General features: G+C 42.0%; 1 protein-coding gene and 1 long non-coding RNA gene across 2 annotated transcripts in view; one reads left to right on the forward strand and one right to left on the reverse strand.

The window, feature by feature from the left end:
• Window positions 1-6,775: 6,775 nt before the first annotated feature.
• Window positions 6,776-24,734, forward strand: part of ANO1 (anoctamin 1) — a 141,958-nt gene continuing 123,999 nt past the window's right edge. The window contains exon 1 of the mRNA XM_083427603.1: window positions 6,776-6,871. Within this exon, the coding sequence (XP_083283729.1) occupies window positions 6,847-6,871 (25 nt within the window). The 5' untranslated portion in view covers window positions 6,776-6,846. The remainder of the gene's footprint in view (window positions 6,872-24,734) is intronic.
• LOC310682074 lies at window positions 6,831-10,623 on the reverse strand. The gene is made up of 2 exons (XR_014513735.1): window positions 10,291-10,623; window positions 6,831-10,148 (listed from the first exon to the last, which is right to left on the reverse strand). It is a non-coding gene; the product is annotated as an uncharacterized lncRNA (long non-coding RNA).

A 24,734-nucleotide genomic window follows, 5' to 3' on the forward strand; every position in this document is an offset into this window, starting at 1 on the left:
GGGAAAATATAACCATGTGATGAGATCTTCTAAACCAGTTTGGAATTATGTTTACTCTTAAATGATGTTTATTCCTGGAAACTTCAGCCAGTGACTTTATGTGCCAGGAAGATGAACCTTCAGGGGATTCTCAGAAACCACAGTCCTCGGTAGTGCTGTTTAGTTACGCTTATTCATGTCTCTTTGTTGCGTAACTTTCTTCTCACCCTACCTCCAGAAGGTTGACTTCATTATTCATTATAAGTATCCGTCCAAAGACAATCGGTAATTGCTCTGAGTTTGCTGTGAGACTGCGGCAAATGAATGTTTGGACAGAAGAATATCAACGGACCTGAATAACTGGTTCGTATCCCTTAATGGTCAATAACCAGCCCATGTGAGTCACATATTTTGTTAGATTATGGGTGGGGAACTCATTGGACTCCAGCTCCCATCAGCCAGCCTGCACGGGCAATAGTCAGGAATGAAGGGATTTGTAGCTCAGCAACATCTAGAAGGCCACAGGTTCCCCATCACTGTTGGGAATTGCATGTTAATGGTAGAAGATGGCCGTGGAAAACAAGGCCAGTGGTTTGCTTGAGCAGTCCCTTGACAGAGAGCTGCCGCCTGTGCTTACTCCCTTCTCATAAAACTACTACAGTCGTACTTGGTTTTTGAACAGCTTAGTTCTCAAATGTTTTGGCTCCCGAACGTCACAAAACCAGAAGTGACTGTTCTGGTTTGCAAACTATTTTTGGAACGTCCAATGGGGCTTCTATCACTTCTAATTGGCTGCAGGCACTTTGGTTTCTGAACATTTTGGAAGTCGAATGGACTTCCGAAATGCATTCTGTTCGACTTCCAAGGTACAACTGTATTCAGGAGCAGGAGGGCCATCTCCTCCCCCCCCCCCCCCAGGATTCCTTTGCCGCTAATACCCCCAATAGCTTCAGGCTCCTTCATGTCTATCGCTTTCAGTGGGTCTATGACTTAGTCAAAAACAAACCACACAGTCCAACAGGAATAAAGTTATCAACGTCAGTGGGAAATTACTCCAGAGTTTTGCAGTACAAATGCCCAAATTAGTCCACCACCTCAAAATTACCCCCCCTTTTTTTGCTAACATGGCTTCCAGTGTGCTGTGTGGTGCATACAGCACGAATTTGAATCTGTGACACCTCCAAATAGGCTGGTTTGGGTCTACCATCTGTGAGTCACATGTTCATTCTGTGAGTCAAAATATTCATTACAGGAAGAAAAGGGAGATTAAAACCTAAATTACATGACTACGTAATAGTTTTTTGTTTTTTTAATGTGGCCTAGAAGAGATGAGAGGCATTTGCAATTGCGGTAAATGTAAGTGCATTCCAAACTGACGGATGCAAAAACTCCTTTAAGCCTCGTGTGAAAATACCTTTCGTAAATAAACTTTGTGTTTTGGTTCTGGCTTAAAAAAAAAAATCACTTATAAAAGCTTGTCTATACCAGGAGGGAGAAAAAACCCAACCAGCAGGAACCAACTCAAAGTAGTTCTCTGCAACTGCTTACAAAATACCCCAACTGAACAGTCATGGCTATGAATACCTGACCGGCGAGTCATTAACTGGGTTGGGTCACAAATGCCTTCTTTTATTTCATAAACATAATTGTTAAAAGAGGACAAGGTTGTGCAGCAGCTTCCATATAATCTTTGTCTTAGGCACTTAAGTGAGATAGACGTTATCCCTGCCGTCCCACACAAACACTGGGCAGGAGCTGGCATGCTTTCCTTAACACCAGCTATTCATTGTGTATAATGGAGCAGATTACAAAGCTGGCTGTTTCTGAGGGTTGATCCTTTAAATCTCAGTGCTGTCCCAACCGTTGAGCAGATGCGTAATTTATCACTGGAGTCAGCCCTGAAGGAGACGTACAGCAGCCAGGGTGCGTGAGGGAGCAGCAGAAGTAGAGCAGAAGTAGGTGAATGGGAGAAAGCAAGAGAAAATGACCTTAGAAGAAAAAGAAAAGGGCAGAAAAGGGCAACCGAAATGACCACAGGGCTGGGCCAATTTCCCAATGGGGAAATGTTGCAACATCTGGGGGTTTTTAGCTTAGAAAAAAAAGGCAACTGGGGGAGCATGATAAGAGGTCTGTAGACAAGATACTTGATGTGCTGAATAATAATAATAATAATAATAATAATAATAATAATAATAATTTTATTATTCATACCCCACCCATCTGGCTGCGTTGCTCCAGCCACTCTGGGCGGCTTCCAACACATATAAAAGCATAACAGAACATCAAACATTAAAAACTTCCCAATACAGGGCTGTCATCAGATGTTGTGCAGTTCTTTATCTCCTTGGCATCTGATGGGAGGGTGTTCCACAGGGAGGGCACCACTGGCGAGAAACCCTCCTGCCTGATCCTTTATCCAGGAAGTGGATAAAGAGGAGATTTCTTCTCATCATACAGGAGGATGAGTGTCGTCCAACACAACAGTGGGAGATTAAGGACAGACAAAATGAAGTACTTGTTCACACAGCGTATAGCTGAACTATGGAATTCGCTTCCACATGATTGCCACTAATTTAAATGGCTTCAGCAGTAGGCCAGATAAATTCATGGAGGATAAGGCTGACAATGGCTGCTAGTCATGCTGGTGATGCCTCTTCTACAGTATCAGAGGCGGAATGCCAGTGAACATCAGATGGGGAACAAGCACTAGTCGCTTCCAACTCTACAATTCCATGATTCTAAGAGCAAGACAGGGCTGCTGCACTCATGTCCTGCTTGCTGCCCTCGCTTGACATCTGGTTAGCTGCCGTGGGGAATAGGGTGCTGGGCTAGATGTACTTTTGGCCTAAATCCCATGGGGCTTATATTATTCTCTTAATATTGAAAGGTTGCAGTGGAGGCTGAGAATCAGTATGAAGCTGGCAATGGGATGAAGAAGTTGGCCAAAGCAGTGAGCGGTAACCCAGAGAAGACTCATCATCAAAATCAACAGGTGGTCTTCAGGTGGTGACCCATTTGCACAATGTTCAAAAATCTTCTGCCTAAAAATCCCACCCATTGAAGGGGTGAAAACAGTCTAATGAAAGGCCCCATCTGCGCAATACCCTTAAAGCAGTACAGTGGTACCTTGGGTTGAGTACTTAATTCGTTCTGGAGGTCCGTTCTTAACCTGAAACTGTTCTTAACCTGAAGCACCACTTTAGCTAATGGGGCCTCCTGCTGCTCCCATGCCGCCAGAGCACAATTTCTGTTCTCATCCTGAAGCAAAGTTCTTAACCCGAGGTACTAATTCTGGGTTAGCGGAGTCTGTAACCTGAAGCGTATGTAACCCGAGGCACCACTGTACAGTCGTACCTTGGAAGTCGAACGGAATCCATTCCAAAATGTTTGAAAACCAAAACACGGCTTCTGATTGGCTGCACAAAGCTTCTGCAGCCAATAGGAAGCTGTGGAAGCCCAGTCGGATGTTCGGCTTCCAAAAATAGTTTGCAAACCGAACAGTCACTTCCAGGTTTGTGGTGTTTGGGAGCCAAAACGTTCAAGAATCAAGCTGTTCAAAAACCAAGGTCCGACTGTACTTTAAATAGTCATGGCTCCTCTGAAAGAATCCTGGGAACTGTAGTTTGTTAAAGGTGCTGAGTGTTAGGAGACCCCTGTTCCTGACAGAGAGCTACAATCCCCATAGTTTCCTGGTAAGAGAGATTAATTGTTAAAACACTCCAGGAATTGTAACTCTGGCAGGCAAATAGGGGTCTCCTTACAGCTCTCATTTCCTAAATACAAACTAAAGTTCCCAGGATTTTTCAGGGGAAGCCGTGACTCTTTGAAGTGTTATGATTCTGCTTTAAATTTATTGTGCAGATGAGGCCAAAGTTTATACATTCATTATGTAAAAGTAAGATGGTTTCATTGCACATTTTGAATTGACTTTGGAGACATGCATCACATTTTAACATCCTTTTTATTAAACACAAGTTTTGCGCTGTAGGGATTGCACAAACTCTGGCCTCCTTTTTAATCTTAGCAGAGGTTGTGAACTTTATCTCTAAACTAATTCTTTCAATATTTGCTTTCAAACACCAGTATCATCAGTCTGGTGTGAAAACCAGCGTGAAAACTTCTTACAATATAATTAATAAATATCGCAAGAATAACAAAAGTAAGGCTGGCTAACCTCTGCCATTTAGCTCATAGTGAGGGTTCTTTTTACCATATAAGGTAATACAGCTTAACTCTGCTTATAATACAGGCATGAAATATGATGTTTCAAATGGTTAGAGAAAACACATTTCATCTTTTCTTGCCCATTTCCAAGGTTCTTCCCCTAACATTTAGAAATCTGGCTATGGTTCTCGGACAGATTTATAGAGATCCCCATTTTTTTTTAACTTAAAAAACACTTTAATAGAAGTCCAAATGAAAGAACAAAATATGAACTCAACAAGAAATTATTCTAGCCAGTGACCAAAAAAAGTGAAACTCCTTTAGCATAAGGAAAAGAAATCTGTGCCTATCTTCCTTCATTTGCTTAATCATTTATCACACAGGGGCTCTTGCAACGAGAGAAGTTACTTCTTGTGTAGGGAGAGAGAAACAAAACAGCCTTGCTGGGCCTCCTGTTATGATCCTTCAGGATTGTCTCATCCAGAGCTTCATCCCATGGACAACTGGGGCTAACAATATGGGTGTAGCCAGGATTTATGTTGGAGCAGAGGGCAGGACTGAGCTACCTGTGATGTGATTGGTCTGCTTGCAGAAGCCACGCCTATCACTCAGTTGGGTTGCCAGTTGTGTCGCTAGAATGCACCACCACATCATACAAGTGACCCCAGCGAGTGTTTCCATTTCAAATATGCTGATTATTTCTACTTTTAGTTAAGTATTTTTATTTATTTACTTGATTTAGGGGGGCAGTTGCCCCCCAGTCCATGCCCATGGCTAACAGCAACCGATTTTGTTGCAACAAGAACTGAGAATGGGGCCTATACAAATTGAAGTAAGCTGAGGCTGATATAAATATGTGTAGGCTACTTTGCATGAACTTGGCTCCAACTGTTTCTAGACATTTGGGGGTATTTGTAAGAAGGGCTTTCTGCCACGCATACCTGTTTAATTGCTATTTCAGCCATCCTCACTACCCCCACCCTTAAGTTCCAGCTTTTACAAAGAACAGGGAAAATGATATACCGTCTTTTTCGCTCTATAAGATGCACCAGACCACAAGACGCACCTAGTTTTTGGAGGAGGTAAACAAGAAAAAAAATATTCTGAATCTCAGAAGCCAGAAGAGCAAGAGGGATCACTGCGCAGTGAAAGCAGCAATCCCTCCTGCTGTTCTGGCTTCTGGGATAGCTGCGCAGCCTGCATTCGCTCCATAAGACGCACACACATTTCCCCTTACTTTTTAGGAGGGAAAAAGTGAGTCTTATAGAGCAAAAAATACGGTAACTGTTTTTGCTCCAGCCCGTCCTGCCCCAGCACCATCTGCCCCAGCACTAGTAGTCACACACTGCCCAACCACGCTGCCCTCTGCTGATAAAACATGCCGAAAGAACACAGCAGAAGGTGCTATTGCAAATTAATTCTGCCGGAAGTTGGACTCTTTGGGTTCTACTTTCCCTTTGGATGATCTGCCTCTGGGCCTGCCAAGGGGCAAGAGTAGTCACCTCTTAATGGTTAGGCTGTGAGTGCACCAGATGAGGTTCAGCTGGTAGCCTTGTAAAGGGGGCTTTGTTTTGGGTTGACACACAGTATTTTGTTGCATCCCCGCTCCTGAAGTGGCTGCTTTTAAAATAGAACAGCATTGCAACCTGTCTCACTGTGCAAGGTGCTTTCTTCTTAGCCCAGCACCTGTAAAGGATGTTGGTCCTGGTACCAGGGGAGTGTCATGGACGCAACGCTATGACCTTAATGCATAGATTTGTCTATGGTCTGCCCAGCCAGTGCAATGGATCATGGGACAGAAATGCATTGGGGAAAATAAAAAGCAAAGCAGTTTACTGGAATAAAGGAAAGCAAGCATATTAAGACAGAATTTAAACACTGTGTATCACAGAAGTGACATGCTAGGTCTACATTTATTACCTTGGATTTACCAAGTTCAACAACATGCCATTGAAATGATAAAAAGCAAGTTAGCCAGCTCATGGCCAGTGAGGGTGAACAAGCTGTTTTGGAGCTATAGGGTCAAACCTGCGTGATAGGAAAAATTCTTGGATTAGAGACTCTTTAAAAAGATGCTGGGCATTTCATGGGTACCACGTCAGACTTTCTGTCTATTTAATATAGTGCTGTCTCTGTGCCTGGCATCTCCATCAAAGGTTGTATACTTACATCGCCTGATCTTTTTAACTGGAAATGCCAAGACTTGAACCTGGGACCTTCTGCAAGTGAAACGTGTTATACAGATTGAGCTCTACAGACTACATTCCAGCCATGCAAAAGAGCCTCTGGTTGAGGTCTTTTGCATCACCTGTTACCTGAAACGTTTAACTGGAGATCTTAGGGATTGAACCTGAGACCTTATGCATGCAAATCATTTGCTCTCCTGCTAAGGTATGACCCCACCTCAGTTAGAGAGTTGAGTTAACTGCATGTTTTCAAACCCTCAATCAAACATAATTTCAAAGCATGGTTGGGCAGCTTGTGGAAATCAGGTGAAACTTATTTACAAATGTCACTGAACATTAATTGAAAGTCGTTCAAAACTTACAAAGCCACTTTTTTAAAAAAACCAAAAACCTCTGAGCCACACCTTAATTACCTTCATGTTTTCTGATGCAATTCCATTTTTGTCTTTCATTTCTGGAACAGTCTACTATCAGAGAGGAGTACTAGGACAGAAAGCAAACTTGCCCTTTCTGAAAAATGTATTACACTCACTTGTTAACAGGTAAGACAACTGCTCCATTGTAATATATTCGATGACTACAAGTTTATGTATGTTTTTGTTGCAGGGGGTGGGGAGGTTAAAGTCGGTTTCATAATTTCTATGTACATTTTATCAATAGGAATGTCTTTTAATATTAACATCACCTGAAAATATTGATGGCTACACACAGTTAACTTCCATATGTAAAATCTCAATGCATTTACTGGTAAAATTATACTAACAACATGCTTTAGTACAAAATTGTTCTTTCAAGATGAAAGGTTCAGTTGACGTCAGTTGAATGAAAGAAATGCATTAGAACAACATAATATAGATAAGAGCCTAACACCATGAACTGGAGAGCTCTGTCTGAAGAAAGAAGATACTGGATTTGAAAGTTTTTGCAGGGATTCTTAGGCAAATGATTATTTTGCTGTACTGTTTTATTTTAATCCAGATAGCAATACGAGTTTGGTTGGAAAATGAAGAAAACTGAATGGCAGATCATTGACAATGTGATAGCTGTTTGGGCTAGTAGGAATGGCTTATTATATATTTACGTTCTCTACAAAAGCACCTTTAAAACCAACGTACTATAGTCCTCTTTTAAAACTGGTATTATTAAGCACAAGGTTATTTAGTTGTATGGCTATTCAGATGACACCCAGATTATTTTAGTAGAACTAATCAATGCTCTGTGGAAAAATAGATATACCAAGGGCCTTTTTCTTTAAATGTAAGGAATTGCTAAAGTCCTCAGGTTACTGTTTTTCTTTTCTGAATCATGCTGCCACATGGCTATCTCCCTGGTAAAGATAGCAGGCTTACTCCTAAACGTGAATAACAGTGACCATATTTTGAAAAGAAAAACACTTCTGCCCCTTTTAAGAACTTTGAACCAAGACAACATTCAGCAAAGCAGGATTTTTTCCTCTGGCTACTATGAGAAGGAGCTTCTTTCTGGCAGATCCACCATACAGTTAAAGCACAACAAATGCACATTTAAAGCTCATGACTTTCCCCCCAAAATATTCTGTGGGGAAAGTTATAATTCCCAGGATTCTTTAAATGTGTGTTAAATGTGTGGTGTATATTTTATGTCAGAACTTTTCAAGGGATGTCTGTGGTGATCCCAAACTATGGGGAACAATTGTGTTAGCCTTTTCTGGGCAGACACTCTTGCTATTAAATGGCAATCCCTGAGGCTGTGGGGGTGGGGAGGAAATCTTGTCTTGAAGTGACTCTGCAGCTATGAAACCGACTTTATATATGCAAAGAACCCTGCCTGAGTGGTCTACGAAATCCTGTGCAATACATATGTATAAACATTGTAATGTAGTTTAAGTAACCCAAGATGCTCTAACAAAATATAGTCAGCAATATAAGCAAGGATGTAGAGAAACAGCAAGGAATAAAATCTCATTTTGCTTTGAAAAAGCTGAAGGTAGAAATAAAACATCTGGAATGGAAGAGAAATGGTTTGGAATGTGATGAATCTTTTAAGAGCTAAAGTGACTTTCTACACCACCTCTGTATGTAATTCCTCTCGCTTTTGGCAGGTTTTCAGAATTCAAAATGTTAGTAGTTTAGGATTTCATGACTATTTCCACAGTGGCAAATTCAATCTCCCTTCTAGGTGTACTTAATAACCTATGGCATATAGAACAAGGAGTGGAATCTGTGATAAAACTGATTTAGCCATTCAATATGGAACACCTGAGATGTACCTTACAAATTTGGGGGTAGTTACAGTGCTTTGCACTCCACCGATAACCACAAATACACACAGAAGTATCTTGTTTCAAACCTACGTGGCAAAAGAGGTTTTTTGAAAAAAGAACAGGTGTTTATCTAGGGCAGGCATGGGGAAACTGTGACCCTCCAGATGTTGCGGAACTAAAACTCCCTTCCATCCTAGCCAGCATGACCAATGGTTAGGGACAATGAGACTGCACTTCAACAGCATCTAGATAGTCAAAGGTTTCCTGTGTCTGATCCAGGGGAGAGGTCTTATTCCATTTCTGTGTGCAAAGTCAGCCAGAGGGCTTTGATAGACAGCTATCTTGAGAATTTTAATAAGGAATCCTGCATTTTAAAAAATGCCTAAGATAACAGGATATGGTTGAAGGGAAATATTACAAGTCCCATGTGATAACTGTAAAACATGCAAACACCAAACAACAGTTTTACAGCAGTTCAACTCCAGCAAAAAAAAGATAGCCTTGTCATTTCATTTAAATACTGCACTTTTCAGATAGTATACCTTGCATTAGAAATACAGTCGTACCTTGGATCCCAAACACCTTGCAAGTAGAACGTTTTGGCTCCCAAACCCTGCAACCCCAGAAGTGAGTGTTCTGGTTTGCGAACATTCTTTGGAACCTGAACGTCCGATGTGGCTTCCACGGCTTCTGATTGGCTGCAGGAGCTTCCTGCAGCCGATCGGAAGCCGTGCCTTGGTTTCTGAACTTTTTGGAAGTTGAACGGACTTCTGGAATGGATTCCGTTTGACTTCCGAGGTACCACTGTACTGGAAATAAAAATTGATATTATGGACACTTCCATGTGTAACTTTACAAACTTTCACAGGATGAGAAAGAAAGATTGGGATGATGAGGGTAAAATCAAAGTACATGTGTTATGCAAAGGACTAAGGCCACCATCAGACTCTCACAGTTTTGCAGAAGGGATTCAAGTGCATCAGCAGAACTTCTGGTATGCACAGTTGCAAGTGGAGTAAAGGGTGCTGTTGTCCTAGAGCAACAAACCCACTTTCAAAAAGAATTTGACATTTTGTGGTTTGGAAAGTGGCAGAGAAATGCAACGAGGGTGTGTGGATGAATGAGCGGCTAACAAGAAGACGTATAAACGCTCTGCAAGCAAATCACGATGAATGCAGGGCAAATGCCTATTGTCATATAACCATCCCACAAACAAATCAGAACAAATGCTCAATAAAGACTGGCTATAATCTAGTAAACTTTGTGGAAGCAAATCAGGATGAATGAACAGGCCGTCTAGAGGGGCCCTATCGCTTCCAAACTGCTAGAAATAGCTATAAATGTGCTTGTGCCAGATTTTTAAATCAACTGATGACCATGCAGGAATCAGATTAAGGTTCTTCAATTATGTGTGTCTTCTGTGAAGGAAGCTCATTTTTTGCTCTCCACCCAGCAGTTTTTCCAGACACATCCAGGAATGACTCCACCCACTCGTTCTGGGCGTGTGTGTGTGTGTGCGTCTATACATGTCAGTTTCACCACTGCTATTTCCATCTCCCCCTCCATTTCTGGTGAAACTGAAAAGGTCAGGGGAAATAATTGTCAGTTTCATTGGTGCTTATTTTCTTCCTTATTTCCACCCCCCTTCCTCCATTCCCTGGGAATATTCCCTTATTAACCGAGTACAGATGAAATCACCTATCCACCTCTTTCCCTTACCTCAGTTGTTGCTGCTCCAAAGAGAAGAGCTCTCTTCTTCTTTTTTGAGGTTTCGAAAAAGAACATGAACGTGCTCCTGCCCCAACACTCATAGCACTCTATATGCCTATGGTGGTCAGAGTTTGGGGCAAGTGTGACACAAGTTAAGCCTAAAGAGTGCACACATAGATTTCTACCTGGTATCTTGGTGTGGCTTTGCCTCTTAAAGCAGAGGGCAGTGCTAGTGAGATAGTCGGGAGGTTTCACCAGACTGTGTGCAACAGCCAGCGCCCCCAGCCTTCCTCTTCCTTCTGTCCAGGAGCTCCAAACATAGAATATGCAATATGCAGTGGGTACAATCCACCTTACTAAGTCTGATCTAAATTAATAGGAATTAGGTTAGTCTGGTGACTCACTCACATCCCTTCACTTTCAAAGGGAAGGAGCAATGACTAATTTTTGCTGGAGCGTGCCCAGGATGTGCAGAATTGCTTGGGGCAATTTATTCCACACAAAAGCATTAAAAGTTAAGCTCTGTGGTGTTGCTGTTACTCTATAACTGTGAATGCAACGTCTTCAATCCAATGTATAACTATGCGCACATCGTCTCATGGCTTAAACATAACTCTGGGCTGGGTTTTGGCTGGCAAGCAAATCTCCATGCTGACTTTGGGGGATACAAACTTTCTCTTTTACCAGGAAAACTGCTGGAGTGGAAATCCTCCCTCAGAATAAAAATAATCAGTCCAAGACTTCAGGTTTATTGCTCAGACAGTTGGCCATTGCAAGAGAAACTGTTTCAATTAAATGTGCCACACAAGGTGGCTTTTCCAGCAGTTTATACCAAATTGGTGAAAAGGTCCATGTTATGCCACCACTTTTGATGTAACGCTCACACTCATTTTCGGAGATGTTTGAGGATCAGTGAAGCATTTTCTAATACTATTGAGAAGGATTAGCTTTTTAGTGCCCCCTTGTGTTTAAAATAATGCATCATATTTAGCTGTTGTTTAAGGCTCCACGAACTGGTAATAAGTAATACATCTGAGCATGTATTTTGCTGAAAGGAGTTTATTTCATCTTGAAATGTTCAAGACAGATGATTCTCTTAAGATCACATATTATTATCTCTCATTTATATTCTTATTAAGAAAGAAAATAATCAAGGTGAACAGAATGTTTTAAAAGTAAATGGCTACAGAAAATCTGTCCTGAAGTCTAAATACTTTAGAGCCCATTTCTATGACCTCTGAGTGCATGACACCTAAGCCATTTGAAGTCACTGTGTGTTAACATACACATTTTAAATCTCCTCTTGGTACTGTTTTCCTGATATGCGTCACCCCTGTCCAAACTGCCGTTAGGTTTTTTTTGGGGGGGGATTCAAGTACCCCTATTTGTTCCTCTATGGAACTAACAAAAGCTGTAGGGGGATGGCGACATTAGACTGGGAACATATTATGGCGAGAAAGAGTTAAATAACACCTCTGTGGCAGTGCCTTGATTAAATTGGCAGCCTCAGTCCCCTGGCACCTTTAAAGTAAAATTGACAACATCAGGGAAATCTAGTATGGGTCTTCCACATAATGTGTGGTTTGGCACTTCATGAAACAAGGTGAAGTGAAAACAATAAAATATTGGCAAGCAGACGGAGCTGTCCATCTTCAGTGGGCGGATGGATAGGACTCAGAAGGCCTCATATTTACCAGTACCCTCTCTAAATCAGGGGTAATCAACCTAGTGCTTCTAGTAGGAATCCAACTCCCATCTGCCTCAGCTGAGGTGGCTGGTGGCCAGGGATGACGGGCGTTTTAGCCCAACAAATATCTGGAAGGTGGCACATTGGCTGTCCCTGCTCTAAGGGTAAAAGAGCAAGATTTTCCTCCACGATCCTGCTCATTCAGAAGCCTTGCTCTAATTATCTTTGCCCTTGGATTATCTTTGCCCTTGGAGAGCATGATGGTGGTGACCAGGGATTCAGCTTCCTTCTTGGTAGTGTCCTGATCGTGGAATACTCTCTCCCAAAAAAATCTCTTTTGAATGTCTGTCCAAGATTTTAATTTGTTCACAGTTTTCATGAAAGATGTTGATTTCTGATATTGCCACCCGTTTCTTTGAGACTGTGATTTTATAGAATGTAATTGCCAGGGCCACATTTTGGCACCTGAGGCGAACCACAAAATGCCATTTTCCCCCACCAGGGAAGAAGGGGTGAATGAAAATCTACATCAGAAACATGGTGAGAATCAAGTCAATCTTACCTGACAACTGCAGTAGGTATCAAAGGCTGTTGCGGGGGAGAAAGGGCCTGCTCTGAATCAGGGGCATTGCCGAGGTGGCAGATATGGCTTCCAAGAAGAGCACCACAGCTATTGCTGTCACCGTAGCAGCAACAGATGCATTCTTTAGAGGTCAGATCTGCTGCCCCTGTGTATCTTGCCCCCTGAGGCAGTTGCCTCACCTTGCCCCATGGGTGGGTCGGCCTCAGTAATTGCAGACTGCTTAAAGTTTTTTGTTTTTTTTAATAATGGAAAGGTGGAGTATAAATATTATAGTCAGGCAAATTGATAGATGGGGCAGCTATTGTAAAGGATAGTATTTAAGGTCAAAATCTTGAGAGCCAGACTGCATAACCATTCAAATAATTACACTGGTCAACAACAAATTTGTTGTCTGAGTTTTTTCAGTTGATTTAGGACGAATCTGATGCGCTGAATCCAAAAATCACATTGGTTTTGCTCAATCAGGTCAAGTTTTTGAGCTATGGACACATGTCATTTTTTTATGTTTTTGTTCACATGTACGCTTGTGTGGAGCATTTTATAAGCAGTTGGTGGGGGTAAAATGCCATGTCGAATAATTGTTTTGATTGGAAATGATTATTTTAATGACAAGAGGTATTCAGGTCCGATAGTTCTGGGCGATTATGTCGAAAAGGGATCAGTTTGAAGTCATAAAACCTTGAAATCTTCCATAAATTGGTGTGGCAAAGCATAAAGTTGGGGGATCAAAACTAAGTTAATGGGGCAGCCGCCCCACGAAGTATCCTGATCTTCAATCAGCACGTCATCCTGTAGCTCATTGTGATGAAATTCCAGTGCCTATCTTTGGAGAACTTCCTGACATTAGTGACGAAGATGCCTCCAGTGTTGAAGGACATGAAGAAGAAGAAGAAGTGGTTCTTGAAGATGATGCTCCACATCCATTTTCTCAAAAGGAGTTGAATGATCTAGTTCGCGACCTCAGTTTGTCAAAGGACTCTGCCGAAGAGTGACTAGTGGGGTGCCATAGGGTTCTGTCTTGGGCCCGGTCTTATTCAACATCTTTATCAACGACTTGGATGATGGACTCAAGGGCATCCTGATCAAATTTGCAGATGACACCAAACTGGGAGGGGTGGCTAACACCCCAGAGGACAGGATCACACTTCAAAACGACCTTGACAGATTAGAGAACTGGGCCAAAACAAACAAGATGAATTTTAACAGGGAGAAATGTAAAATATTGCACTTGGGCAAAAAAAATGAGAGGCACAAATACAAGATGGGTGACACCTGGCTTGAGACCAGTACATGTAAAAAGGATCTAGGAGTCTTGGTTGACCACAAACTTGACATGAGCCAACAGTGTGACGCGACAGCTAAAAAAGCCAATGCAATTCTGGGCTGCATCAATAGGAGTATAGCATCTAGATCAAGGGAAGTAATAATGCCACTGTATTCTGCTCTGGTCAGACCTCACCTGGAGTACTGTGTCCAGTTCTGGGCACCACAGTTCAAGAAGGACACTGACAAACTGGAACGTGTCCAGAGGAGGGCAACCAAAATGGTCAAAGGCCAGGAAACGATGCCTTATGGGGAACGGCTAAGGGAGCTGGGCATGTTTAGCCTGGAGAAGAGGAGGTTAAGAGGAGGTTAACATGATAGCCATGTTCAAATATATAAAAGGATGTCACATAGAGGAGGGAGAAAGGTTGTTTTCTGCTGCTCCAGAGAAGCGGACACGGAGCAATGGATCCAAACTACAAGAAAGAAGATTCCACCTAAACATTAGGAAGAACTTCCTGACAGTAAGAGCTGTTCGACAGTGGAATTTGCTGCCAAGGAGTGTGGTGGAGTCTCCTTCTTTGGAGGTCTTTAAGCAGAGACTTGACAACCATATGTCAGGAGTGCTCTGATGGTGTTTCCTGCTTGGCAGGGGGTTGGACTCGATGGCCCTTGTGGTCTCTTCCAACTCTATGATTCTATGATTCTATGAACTGTTGGCATCTAGATTGAAGGGAAAAAACCTCCTCTCTGACAGTGCTCGCATCAGCTTCTTCCGCAACAGGCATCAAGAGTACCTCCGTTTTTTCTCGGAAGAGAAGGACTTGGTGTACTATGCAGATATTGCACAGCTTCTGCTCAAGCTTGGAGTGCCACAGTACGAACCCAAAGATTGGAGACTGTTCATTGACAGCAGCAAGCGATCACTAAAATGTGTTCTGCTACACAACGGGAACCAGTTTGCCTCTATACCCCTGGCTCACTCGAGTACACTGAAGGAGAACTATGAAGCGGTGAAGTATGTGCTGGAGAAAATTGGTTATGATCAGCATAAGTGGTTTATTTGTGTTGACCTGAAGATGATGAACTTTTTGTTGGGACAACAGTCTGGCTTCACCAAGTACCCATGTTTTCTGTGCATGTGGGATAGTAGGGACCGTGCTCAGCATTACACGAAGAAGGAGTGGCCTGTGCGGGAGGAATTGGTGCGTCATCAACGAAAGGAACGTCATCAACGAGCCACCATTCAGTTTACAGTAAACCTGACCTGATGGAGAGAAACGGATGCCATTTCCTGATTCAGCAGTGCAAAAATACCCTAAATAGGTTGTAGAAATCTAGACAACATTCAAAAAGTAAAAAATTGTTGCCCAGTGTTATGTTTGTCTGTGAAATAATTCTCCAAGACTTTCTAAGGAAGTCCTTTTTTGGGGGGGGGGCATACAATCAATATGGGATGAGTTAAATTGGCACCATAGGGTCATAATTTATTTAATGAAATGACTGTGTTTCTGAATAAAGAAATATATATATAACTTGATGATCAGAAGCTAGAATCAAGAGCTGAAAACCAGAAGGCTTTTTTAAAAAATGAAAGTTGAGCTACATTAATTCTGAAGCAATTTATATGGCACTCTGCAGACCAGTTCTACCAAATGTTTGCCACAAATTTTATATACTCCTGAGGCATCAAAAATGGATACACCGGGAAATGCAAAGTTCAGTAAAGTTTGCAGGTGCATCATTTGTAAGATGACCATGTGAAAGAATGCGAAAGCAGCTGGTGACTGAGTCGCAAGATTTCCATCCTCTCCTGAAGAAGATGTCATGGTTCATTTTCTCAAAGCACCTGAGTGTTTATTAATAAACCATGTTGTGGCCTACACAGATCTGGTCCTACAGCTGGGGACATGTGGCACTCCAGTTACTACTGGTTCACAGTTTCCATCATCCCTGACCATTAGCTGTGCTCCAGCACCATCACTGCTTTGACGTTGGTCCTCTGATTGTGGCAGGGAATGAAAAGGGGTGTGTGACAGGGGAAGACTTTGATCCACAGGATCCAAAGTCTTCTTGTTCCTCCAATGTGGAAAAGAAAAAATCAATTCACTGAAACCAATGGGAAGGTAAATAAAACAGGACAACCAAGTACCAAAAAAAGGAGGGAGGAGAAGTACCACAGATACAAACTTTTTGCCCTTGCCAACATGAGCCTGATGGTCTTAAAAAGTGGCAGCTTCTCTGCCATGGACTCTCCCCGCGACCATCTGACTTGCTCCATATATGGCAGTCTTCTAGGGTTGAATCACATCTATTAGCAGCATTTGCTTACAGAAGATTTTGCCTCCAGGCAGAGCGCAGTACCGTAACACCTAATAGTCAACTTTACATTTCTATTTTTTTAAAATCCAAATATTTGATACCTCAGGAACAGTTTTTGTAATACCTTGCTGCACTTTTTGTAATGTGTTTGTTATTGAGGTCCAGATTGAGACACATGCCCTCACTGAGACCTGGCTCACAAATAGTCCCTTCTGAGCTCACTGGAACAATGTAAGGAGAGAGGAGAGAGAGAGAGAAAATGTGGACATAAAATATGTATTGTGCTAGAAAATCAATAAAACACTAATAGCTGTTCCAATAACCTTTCTTGACTGTATCAATTTACTGCCAAGTGGTGCATCTGCATGAACTGTTCCTTGCGGGGGGTGGGGAGGTATTAAATGACTTCTATGGTCCATGCTGCATCATCCCACATTGCCCCTTCATCCAAGCTGTCATTAGTAGCGGAGGGTGGCATGGGGCCAGTGCTGTGGATTCATGCCAAAATGGGCACCATATTGTTAGCACATTGTGCCTTGTTTGGGGGGGGGGAATTGAGGCTCTTACTCCAGTTCTAGAAGCTAATGTGGGTACACAGGAAGCCACCTGTGTACACATACCTCTTGTTATATGCACTTTCTGGCTAGCAATCACAGATTTCGCGGGATATGTAGGGTCGGGTTGTGCTAAGAAGAGTTTTAACAATCCAGAGAGCAGCCCTTCATTGGAGGTTTTTATGCGGAGGTTGAATGGCCATCTGTCATGGATGCTTTAGTTGAGATCCTGCATTGCAGGGAATTGGACCAGATGACCCTCAACATCCTTTCCAAATCTACAGTTTTATGATTCTACTATTCATTTCTGTATAAACTGAAAGTAAGTATAAGTTTTGGGCAGGAAAGGGAGTGATATTCTTTGAAAAATACACCGTAAGAAGGGTGTTTATCAAAGATGTACTTGTTTGGGAATTATATCCCCCCTACCCTTCTTACATGCACACCTTCTGCTTTACCATATCAGCTATCTAACTTTTGGATATAGAAATGCAAGAGCAAGGGCATGAACGTGGGTGGCAGCTGCAGGAAATAGGATTGTTTTCACCTAATGAGCCAGTGCAGCTTAGGGTGGGATAAAGATTCTTCCCTGGAATCAAGGAGGGATCTAAGAGACTATGACTCAGTAGTGTCTAGAGTCACTGTGCTTCCTGTGGCTATTCCTGTGGTGGGTGGTTTTTATTATTATTATTTACCTTGGGCATGATTCTACTAAAAATCAGAAACCTTTTCTTTAGAATACTATCTAAACCACAGATTGCCGGGACTGATTACAACCTGTGAGTGTGACTCACAGAAAGGCTTTCTAAACCATCTTGCATCACAATACTTACATTCAGGGCTTGCCCAAGACATTTTGCCACCTGAGGATAAGGAGAAGGTGCACTGCCTCCCCTCCCCGAGCAATTCCACATGCACAAGCCAACTGGGCAGGGAATTGATACATCAATAAATGCTGCCTCAACTGCATCTCAAGAGAGCAGACTAAATTTGGGTAGGCAAACATATATCACCTCACTGCATCCTCCCCCCTCTCAATCTGCCAGGCCTCACTGAAGACGGAAAGGTAATCATGCTTTAATGCTTTTGGGTCATCGGACTGAGAATATGCCTTTCTTTCTTTCTTTCTTTCTTTCTTTCTTTCTTTCTTTCTAGATGCTAGGAGTATTGGTGCAATGTCAAGTAGTGCTTTGTCATGTAGCATGCACGCTCTCCAAACAGTCTCCAAAACCTTGTATGATGTCTGTAGCAGGGGTGAGGAACCTCAGGTCTGCTGTCCAAATGTGGCCCTCCAGGCCTCTCTAGCCAGCCCTTGGGGCTCTGTCCAGGCCGCACACACAGATCACAATCCTTACTTATCCTGCCCAGTGCCCACCTCCTGTAATTTTACCTAGCTGGAATGAGTCCTTGAACTGGGATAATACTTCTTGCTTGCCTGGGTGGAGGGGTGTGGTGTGTGTCTGGCCTCATCTGCTTTTGCCATGCTCACCATTGATGTGTGGCTCAAGGAAGGTTGCCCATGAGGGAACATGGCCCTTGGACTCCAGAAGGTCTCCCATCCTAGGTCTATGGCTTATATACCCAGTCTATCAATAATATATTGCTGTATGGCTGGCTCAAGATGCTGGCTCAAGTCAGACACCTTTAAACCATGGTATAAAGGAAGCTAAACTATGGTTTAGTGTGAGGTCTGAATGAAAAAACATAGTTTGTGATCCATCAGCAGACCAGAATACAAAACCAGAAGATAGTTTGGTGTGCTGTCTGAATTAACAGACCATCACTTTGCCTAGATGGAAGGTAAAAGGAGGAGGGCTACTCTAAAACATGGTTCGTCTGTAGCTAAAATCATGGCTTATGTTCTAAACTACTGTCGGCACAAAACACCTTGGTAGAACAGAACCATTTTGTGAAACTAGCCTGATATATAATAAATAGGTGAAGCTGTAAATACTTTCCAAAATGAATGAGTTTGATTTTGTGTCATACAAAGTTCAGTGTCAATTAAGTGCCTTTTCCAGAAACAATTATAATAATACTTGCCCCTTCTTGTACCTGTAGTGTTGTTTTCCAGAACTCTTGTTGGAATGTTATCAGCATTTCACATTGTACCCATTAATCCAGAACACTGATGTTCTTTTTAGTGGTGTTGGGTTTATTACTCATTTTTGCCCATAAAACAAATCTTACACTGCAGATGAAATGTTTCAAAGGCAGTTTTAAAACAATGTAATTATCAAAAAGCCTGTGTCAGAAAAGCATAAAGGGAGTGATTTGGAAGGACTAGATTTCTGATAAAGACACATGTTCTGGTGATTTACACAACTCTTTGTTTTGTAGTACTATAGATGCAGTGTGTCTACTTGGAAGATTCATTTTCTTCTAAAACATCCTACAGCTATTATATATTAGGCTGGGAAATGAATTAAATTTGTTTATATATTTCTTCATAAGTTTATTGTGCATAGACCCTCCATGGTTTTTTAAAAAGAGCACTCCATAAATGTACCAAACCATGCTATGCTATACAATGTCATTTCATTTTCTAACCCTTTTAGATGGTTCTTGAAGAACCAGCCATCTATGCATAACATGATTCAGTACAATAACCAGCCTAGATCCTTAGAATGCTCAGAACAGCTTATATAGGAGTTCCAGCAGTCTGCTGTGAAGGCTGGTTCACAGTTCTCCAACTTTACCCGTACTGTAAGGATTGGGGCTCCCTTACGATACTCTGCAGTGCCCTGTGTGACTGGAAAGGACAATTCTGCTTCTTGCAAGTGAGCCTGATTTTTGCTAATTTGTCCTTTTTGTGGTAGTCCCCTGTGCTTTTTCTGGAAGATCTCCCAATCTTCTGAAGCAGATTTTCAGAAGTGCGCCATGGGAAGGGGTCAGTCTTTTTCTGTGAGAAGAATACTGATCATGGAACTTAGGAACTGCAGACAATTTCCCCATAGGACAGGGGCAGACAACCTTTTTTTCTCTTATGGGCTGCATTCCCTCAGAGGTAATCCAACAGGGGGCACAAACTGGAGCTGGAGTCCAAGTCAAAGTGGGCCATCGCCTTCTCTTTCTTTCCCCATCTCTTACCCACTTCTCTCTTTTAGTTACCTAATTTCACCCCTCTGTCACCCATCTGAAATTGGGAAAGGGCAACATGAAGGCCACAGGTTGCCCACCAAGTCACAGAATGTAGGCATTGCAGTTAGCTTCTGTGACATTTTGCTTTGCCAGTGCAATTATTTTTTTGAAAGATATTAAGATCTTTAAAAAATATCTTATGATATTTTTTAACCATCTCAAAATAATATGAAATATCCTTACCAAAAATTTTTTATCTACTGAACATCATATTGCACCTGCCGTGCCTCTTCATCAAGCATGAAGTTAGGACAAAGGTCATTCATTCTTTTTGGTACAGAGGTCATGATTTTTCCTCGGCTCCCATATGAAGGAGTAAAATGCAGCAAGGCTAGGCTTCAATTTATCACAAATCTAGAACATCACATACTGTACTGTGGCTCTAATAAAGTAAATAATGTGCATTTTTCAAAGTTATCTAAATCCATATTTGCACAGTGAACCATAAAAGTTACAATGAACTGAATAATGGGTATTAAAAATAAACCCAAGCTCATTTTACTTTTTTGCTCAGTCTTTGAGGATTACATTTTGTTCGAAAAAGCCCATATTTTAAAATGACCATGATTTATATATTTATAGGAACAGTCTTTAATATGCAATCATGTCAACTATCAAATTCCTTTTGAAAAAGATTGTTTTAAATACCACTGTGAACATGAAAGCAAAGTGAATCAAACTTAAAAGTGAACGTAAGACCACTCAAGACCTTTCTTTCAAAATGGAATTAACAGTGCCAGCAGTGGCAATCAGAAATTTATGCCAAGTCTTTCTAATGCTAATTATAATAGCAGCTTCTAACGGCCCCTGCTTTGGCCCATTTCTCACAGTGGTGGTAAACCTGTGCCTCAGCTGAACCACCTATTTTTCCAAGGAGATTCAAGACAGCCCACAGAGAGTAATGAAAGCAGGGAGGAAACCCAAGCTGAATCACTAAAATGGATATTCAGTACATACTGAAATCAATAAATTAACAATATCCAATGCCAGCAGCACAACAGTAACATAGAACTAAGACCGTGAAAGATGACTTAATGAATGGAAGGACTTTCTTAAAAGATCCAGGCCTTCACCAACCACCTAAAGCAGTATATTGTTGAGGCCTGACAGACTTCACTCAGCAAGGTTAGGTGCCATAGCAGAAAACGGCCCACCCAATTTGACACCATCCTCACTTCACCAAGGCAAGGGATTTGAAGCAGAGCCCACCAATGATGATTCAAGTGGGTGAGGTGGGGAGGGACAAATTGGACAGGGCAATTTCTGAGGTGCCCAGGTCCCAAGCTTTAAAGGTTAAGGCTAGTACATCGAGTTGAACCCCAAAACTGATTGGTAGCCAGTGCAAGTTTCATAGAACCAGCACAATAAAATCAGAACACTCAGTTCCCACCAGCATTCTGGCTGTCACGTATGGGGAAGGAATGTGAAGGGGAAAGGTAAAGGAGAAGACTGAAACTATGCTAGTAGTAATACTATACATGGTATACTTTAAGATGTGGTAACAGCAGAACATCCTTGTTCTAAGGCTAAGACAAAGCAAGGGTTTCCCCTTGCAGTTCAAATACGATCATGTTTTCATGATGTTTGGTAGCTTTTCTCAATTCTGTGATCCGATTTGCTTTGAAATCTACACAGTTGTGGCATCTGTAGAAACTGGAGAGAGTAAAGGAACTAAAATATTCTTAAGTAGACAGATCTACTCTGTGGCAGCCCAAATAATTAAGAAATGCCCTGGAAATGTTAAGGCTTGTAGTTCATTGCAAAATTTTAAAAAAATTGAGCAAGACCATTGGTCTTTTAAACCACTGATATGTGGCTAAAAAAGAAAAAAGTCCAGAGTGCAGTTAGACATACTAAATACTCTATTACACCATAGTTGCCTTACTCCAGCTGTAGCCAATTGTCATCCATGGACAGGATGTTTATGGGGGTTGACATCAACCTGTGGTGTTTTCACTTTCTACTGTGGACATCTTTTTATGCCACTCTGCTTACCTGCAGACGATTACATCACATGCAGTTTCAAAATGCTAGTTCTGAATTACTCTAAGAGAAGGGCACCTTAAAACTTGCTTGTTTGGCTTGTGTACTGCTGGTAGAAACTACTTTAGAACTCTCCAAACGCTCTTCGAATGCCCTGATTTCCAAGCAGATGGATCCCTGGCAAGAGGACCACTGGAGGTTTATATCCTGGCCAGCTCTGCCGCGCTGCATCACATGACACTGTGTTAGCAAATCCTGTGTGTGAGAACGTTTCTAACATTCTGGCTCGATCTTGAGCTCAAGAACTGCTAATGTGTTTATAAATAATAAGACCTCCTGCAAAGTGGCTCAGCTATTTATGAAAACTGATATGGTTGAGAAAATAATCAAACTTAGGCTAGATAGAGGATTAAATAATCACAATGACATGGGCGGGGGGAGAGGGGGTGAAGACAGGAAGAATTTACATTTCATCGAAATGCACAGTCATTAGAAAAAAATCAATATCGATAAATAAATGATCTATTTCTAAGTGGCATTTCACTTTGCAGATACCAAGATGAACCCTCTTAACAAGACCTCTTAATTATCTTTCACCCAACAGTCCTTAGTGGCAGCATGCACACAGGGTCTCTCAGTTCCCTTCACTTGGGGAGGATGTGGTCTCAAAGCCCACCTCTTTCCCCTCCTGGGCTAGAAGCCTGTGGTCTCCAGTAGCTGCCTGTTCTCCTGCAGCCTGCTGGCAAAGTATGTTAGTGACCTTTAAAGAGGAATCCTCCCTGCACATGTCAGCTGCTGCTATCATTCAGGGGCACTGTTGCTCAAATGCCCAAGGTCAGTTCCCCCCTGCAAACTGCTTTGTTTAAGGTAGACTTGGCTGAATTTATTATATTTATCTGTGGATGTCACTCGCCAAGTTTTATGGATACACAAGAAGGCGCCATCAACCTTCCTTTAATGTTCTTGCAGCCAAGCTCGGGTGGGGGAGTCTCTTCTTGGCATCCGCAAAAGAGCCTTTCATATTTCAGTTAGAAATTAGCAATTCCCTGCAGCGAGGGAAAAGAATGAAGAAAACCAGGTCTGTGCTTAGGACACATATTTGAGATAGGTACAGACTGGGATACCAGTGTGGAGTGGTAAAGAAACAGACATGGTCTGGGGTTCAACACAAACACACATAACAGCACCATAAAGTTCACCGGCTCATCTTGGGCAAGTCACTGTCTCTCAGTCTAATCTACTTCACAGATCTGTTGTGATGGCATAACAGTGTAGAAAAAGACAGCATCCTTTATTCCCAGTTGAAGCTGAGAGTCTGTTTCAGTCATTTTAAACTGGGTTTGGATGCAGGTCTACTCCCTTTATGAAACACACTATCCAAACAGTATTAAGATTCAGGTCCCTCATTTTGATTGTAAAAGCTGCACCCCAACAAAGCACTATGTAGAGACACAATACAGGTCTCTACACAGCCATTTGCTATTTTTTTATATACAACTATTTGATTCTTTTTATTGCTTTGATAAAGTGAGGTAAAACCCATATATGCCACACTCAACTCCTTGGAGGAAGGACAAAATGCAAATGTGCAATGTAAGACTATTCAGTGGAATATTGCTCAGCTTGTGGCAAAAGCAATATGGATTTTTGAATTAGTTGAATGCTTGTTTTGAAAGCTCTTGCAGCATTCCTGCTCCATAGGCAAGTGTCTCCAGACTGTCAGCAGTTTGCAGGAGGGATTCAAGTACATACCGGAAATTTGGGCTTATGGAATTAGATTTATTGCCCCATTGGAACAAATCAACTTTTTTTTAAAGGGGGCTTACAGTTTGGAAAGTGACAGGGAAATGAAAAATAAAAGTGTGGGACAAACAAATGAAGAATGAGAAGATGTCTAAATACCCTGCTAGGTGCAAGCACACAAATCAGGATGAATGCAGAATAAACGCTCACTGTTATGGAACCACTCACCCCTTTAAACAAATAAGAATGACTACTCAGTAAAAAAAAAAAAAAAAGACGGGACATAGTCTGACAACCAAGTAAGTTTTGTGCAAAAAAATAATAATCAGGATGAATGCTGAATAAGCAGGTCATCTGGAGGAGCCGTAAATTGATAATATTTCCCATACTGCCTTATGATGTCTTGTCTATGAAACTCGATACAGGAGATGCCTCATTCCCCCCCCCCCCCCAAGACCTCCAAATTCACTGTGTTCCAACTCCAGTAGGAGAAAAACAGTGAGTGGTAGGATTGTCATAGATCATGCATTTTGAAGAGTAACCATTATTTGAAACATTTGGTATTTCAGAAGAGTGAATCTCCATAAATTATAGGAGATTCCATTTAAGGAATGCGGGGAGTCAGGAAATATAAATCCACATAGCCCAGATTTCTATGGAGCTGCAGAATTGTGAAATAAAGCAGCAGTGTTGTGACTGACAGCTCAGGTGAGCAGTGCCACCCCACCCTGCTGTAGGGGCAACAGTTGCTGGGGTGGACATTTTTGGGAGGAAAATAGCACAAGGAGGAGACTTCAGCTTCCGACTTCATGTGCCATGGTTATGATCCACATGAGGCCCCTCCATAGCCTCTTATTCTGAAAAAGAAAAAGTGGCTGGTGCTCCTCCCACGCCTCTAAAAGCAGATGCTGCCCAGCAGCAGAACTCATCCCAGGTTCAATTCCTGGCATCTTCAGCTAGGGCTAGGAATGTCCGCTGCCAGAGAACCTGGAAAGCTGTTTCAATCAATGCAAATGATATTGAGCTGGATGGTCCAATGAAGTCTAGAGTGTGCAAGGAACCTAAAAGGCACTCGCAAATGTGACTGAAATGGAAACAGGTGTGTATGTGGAGCTAATGTGTCTTTGCTGGCCCCTTCCCATGTTTCGTTAGTCTACAACACCTCAAGAGGGCTTCA

The sequence above is a fragment of the Podarcis tiliguerta genome (assembly GCF_965153285.1).
Source record: "Podarcis tiliguerta genome assembly, chromosome: 1".
NCBI classification, from domain to species: domain Eukaryota; kingdom Metazoa; phylum Chordata; class Lepidosauria; order Squamata; family Lacertidae; genus Podarcis; species Podarcis tiliguerta.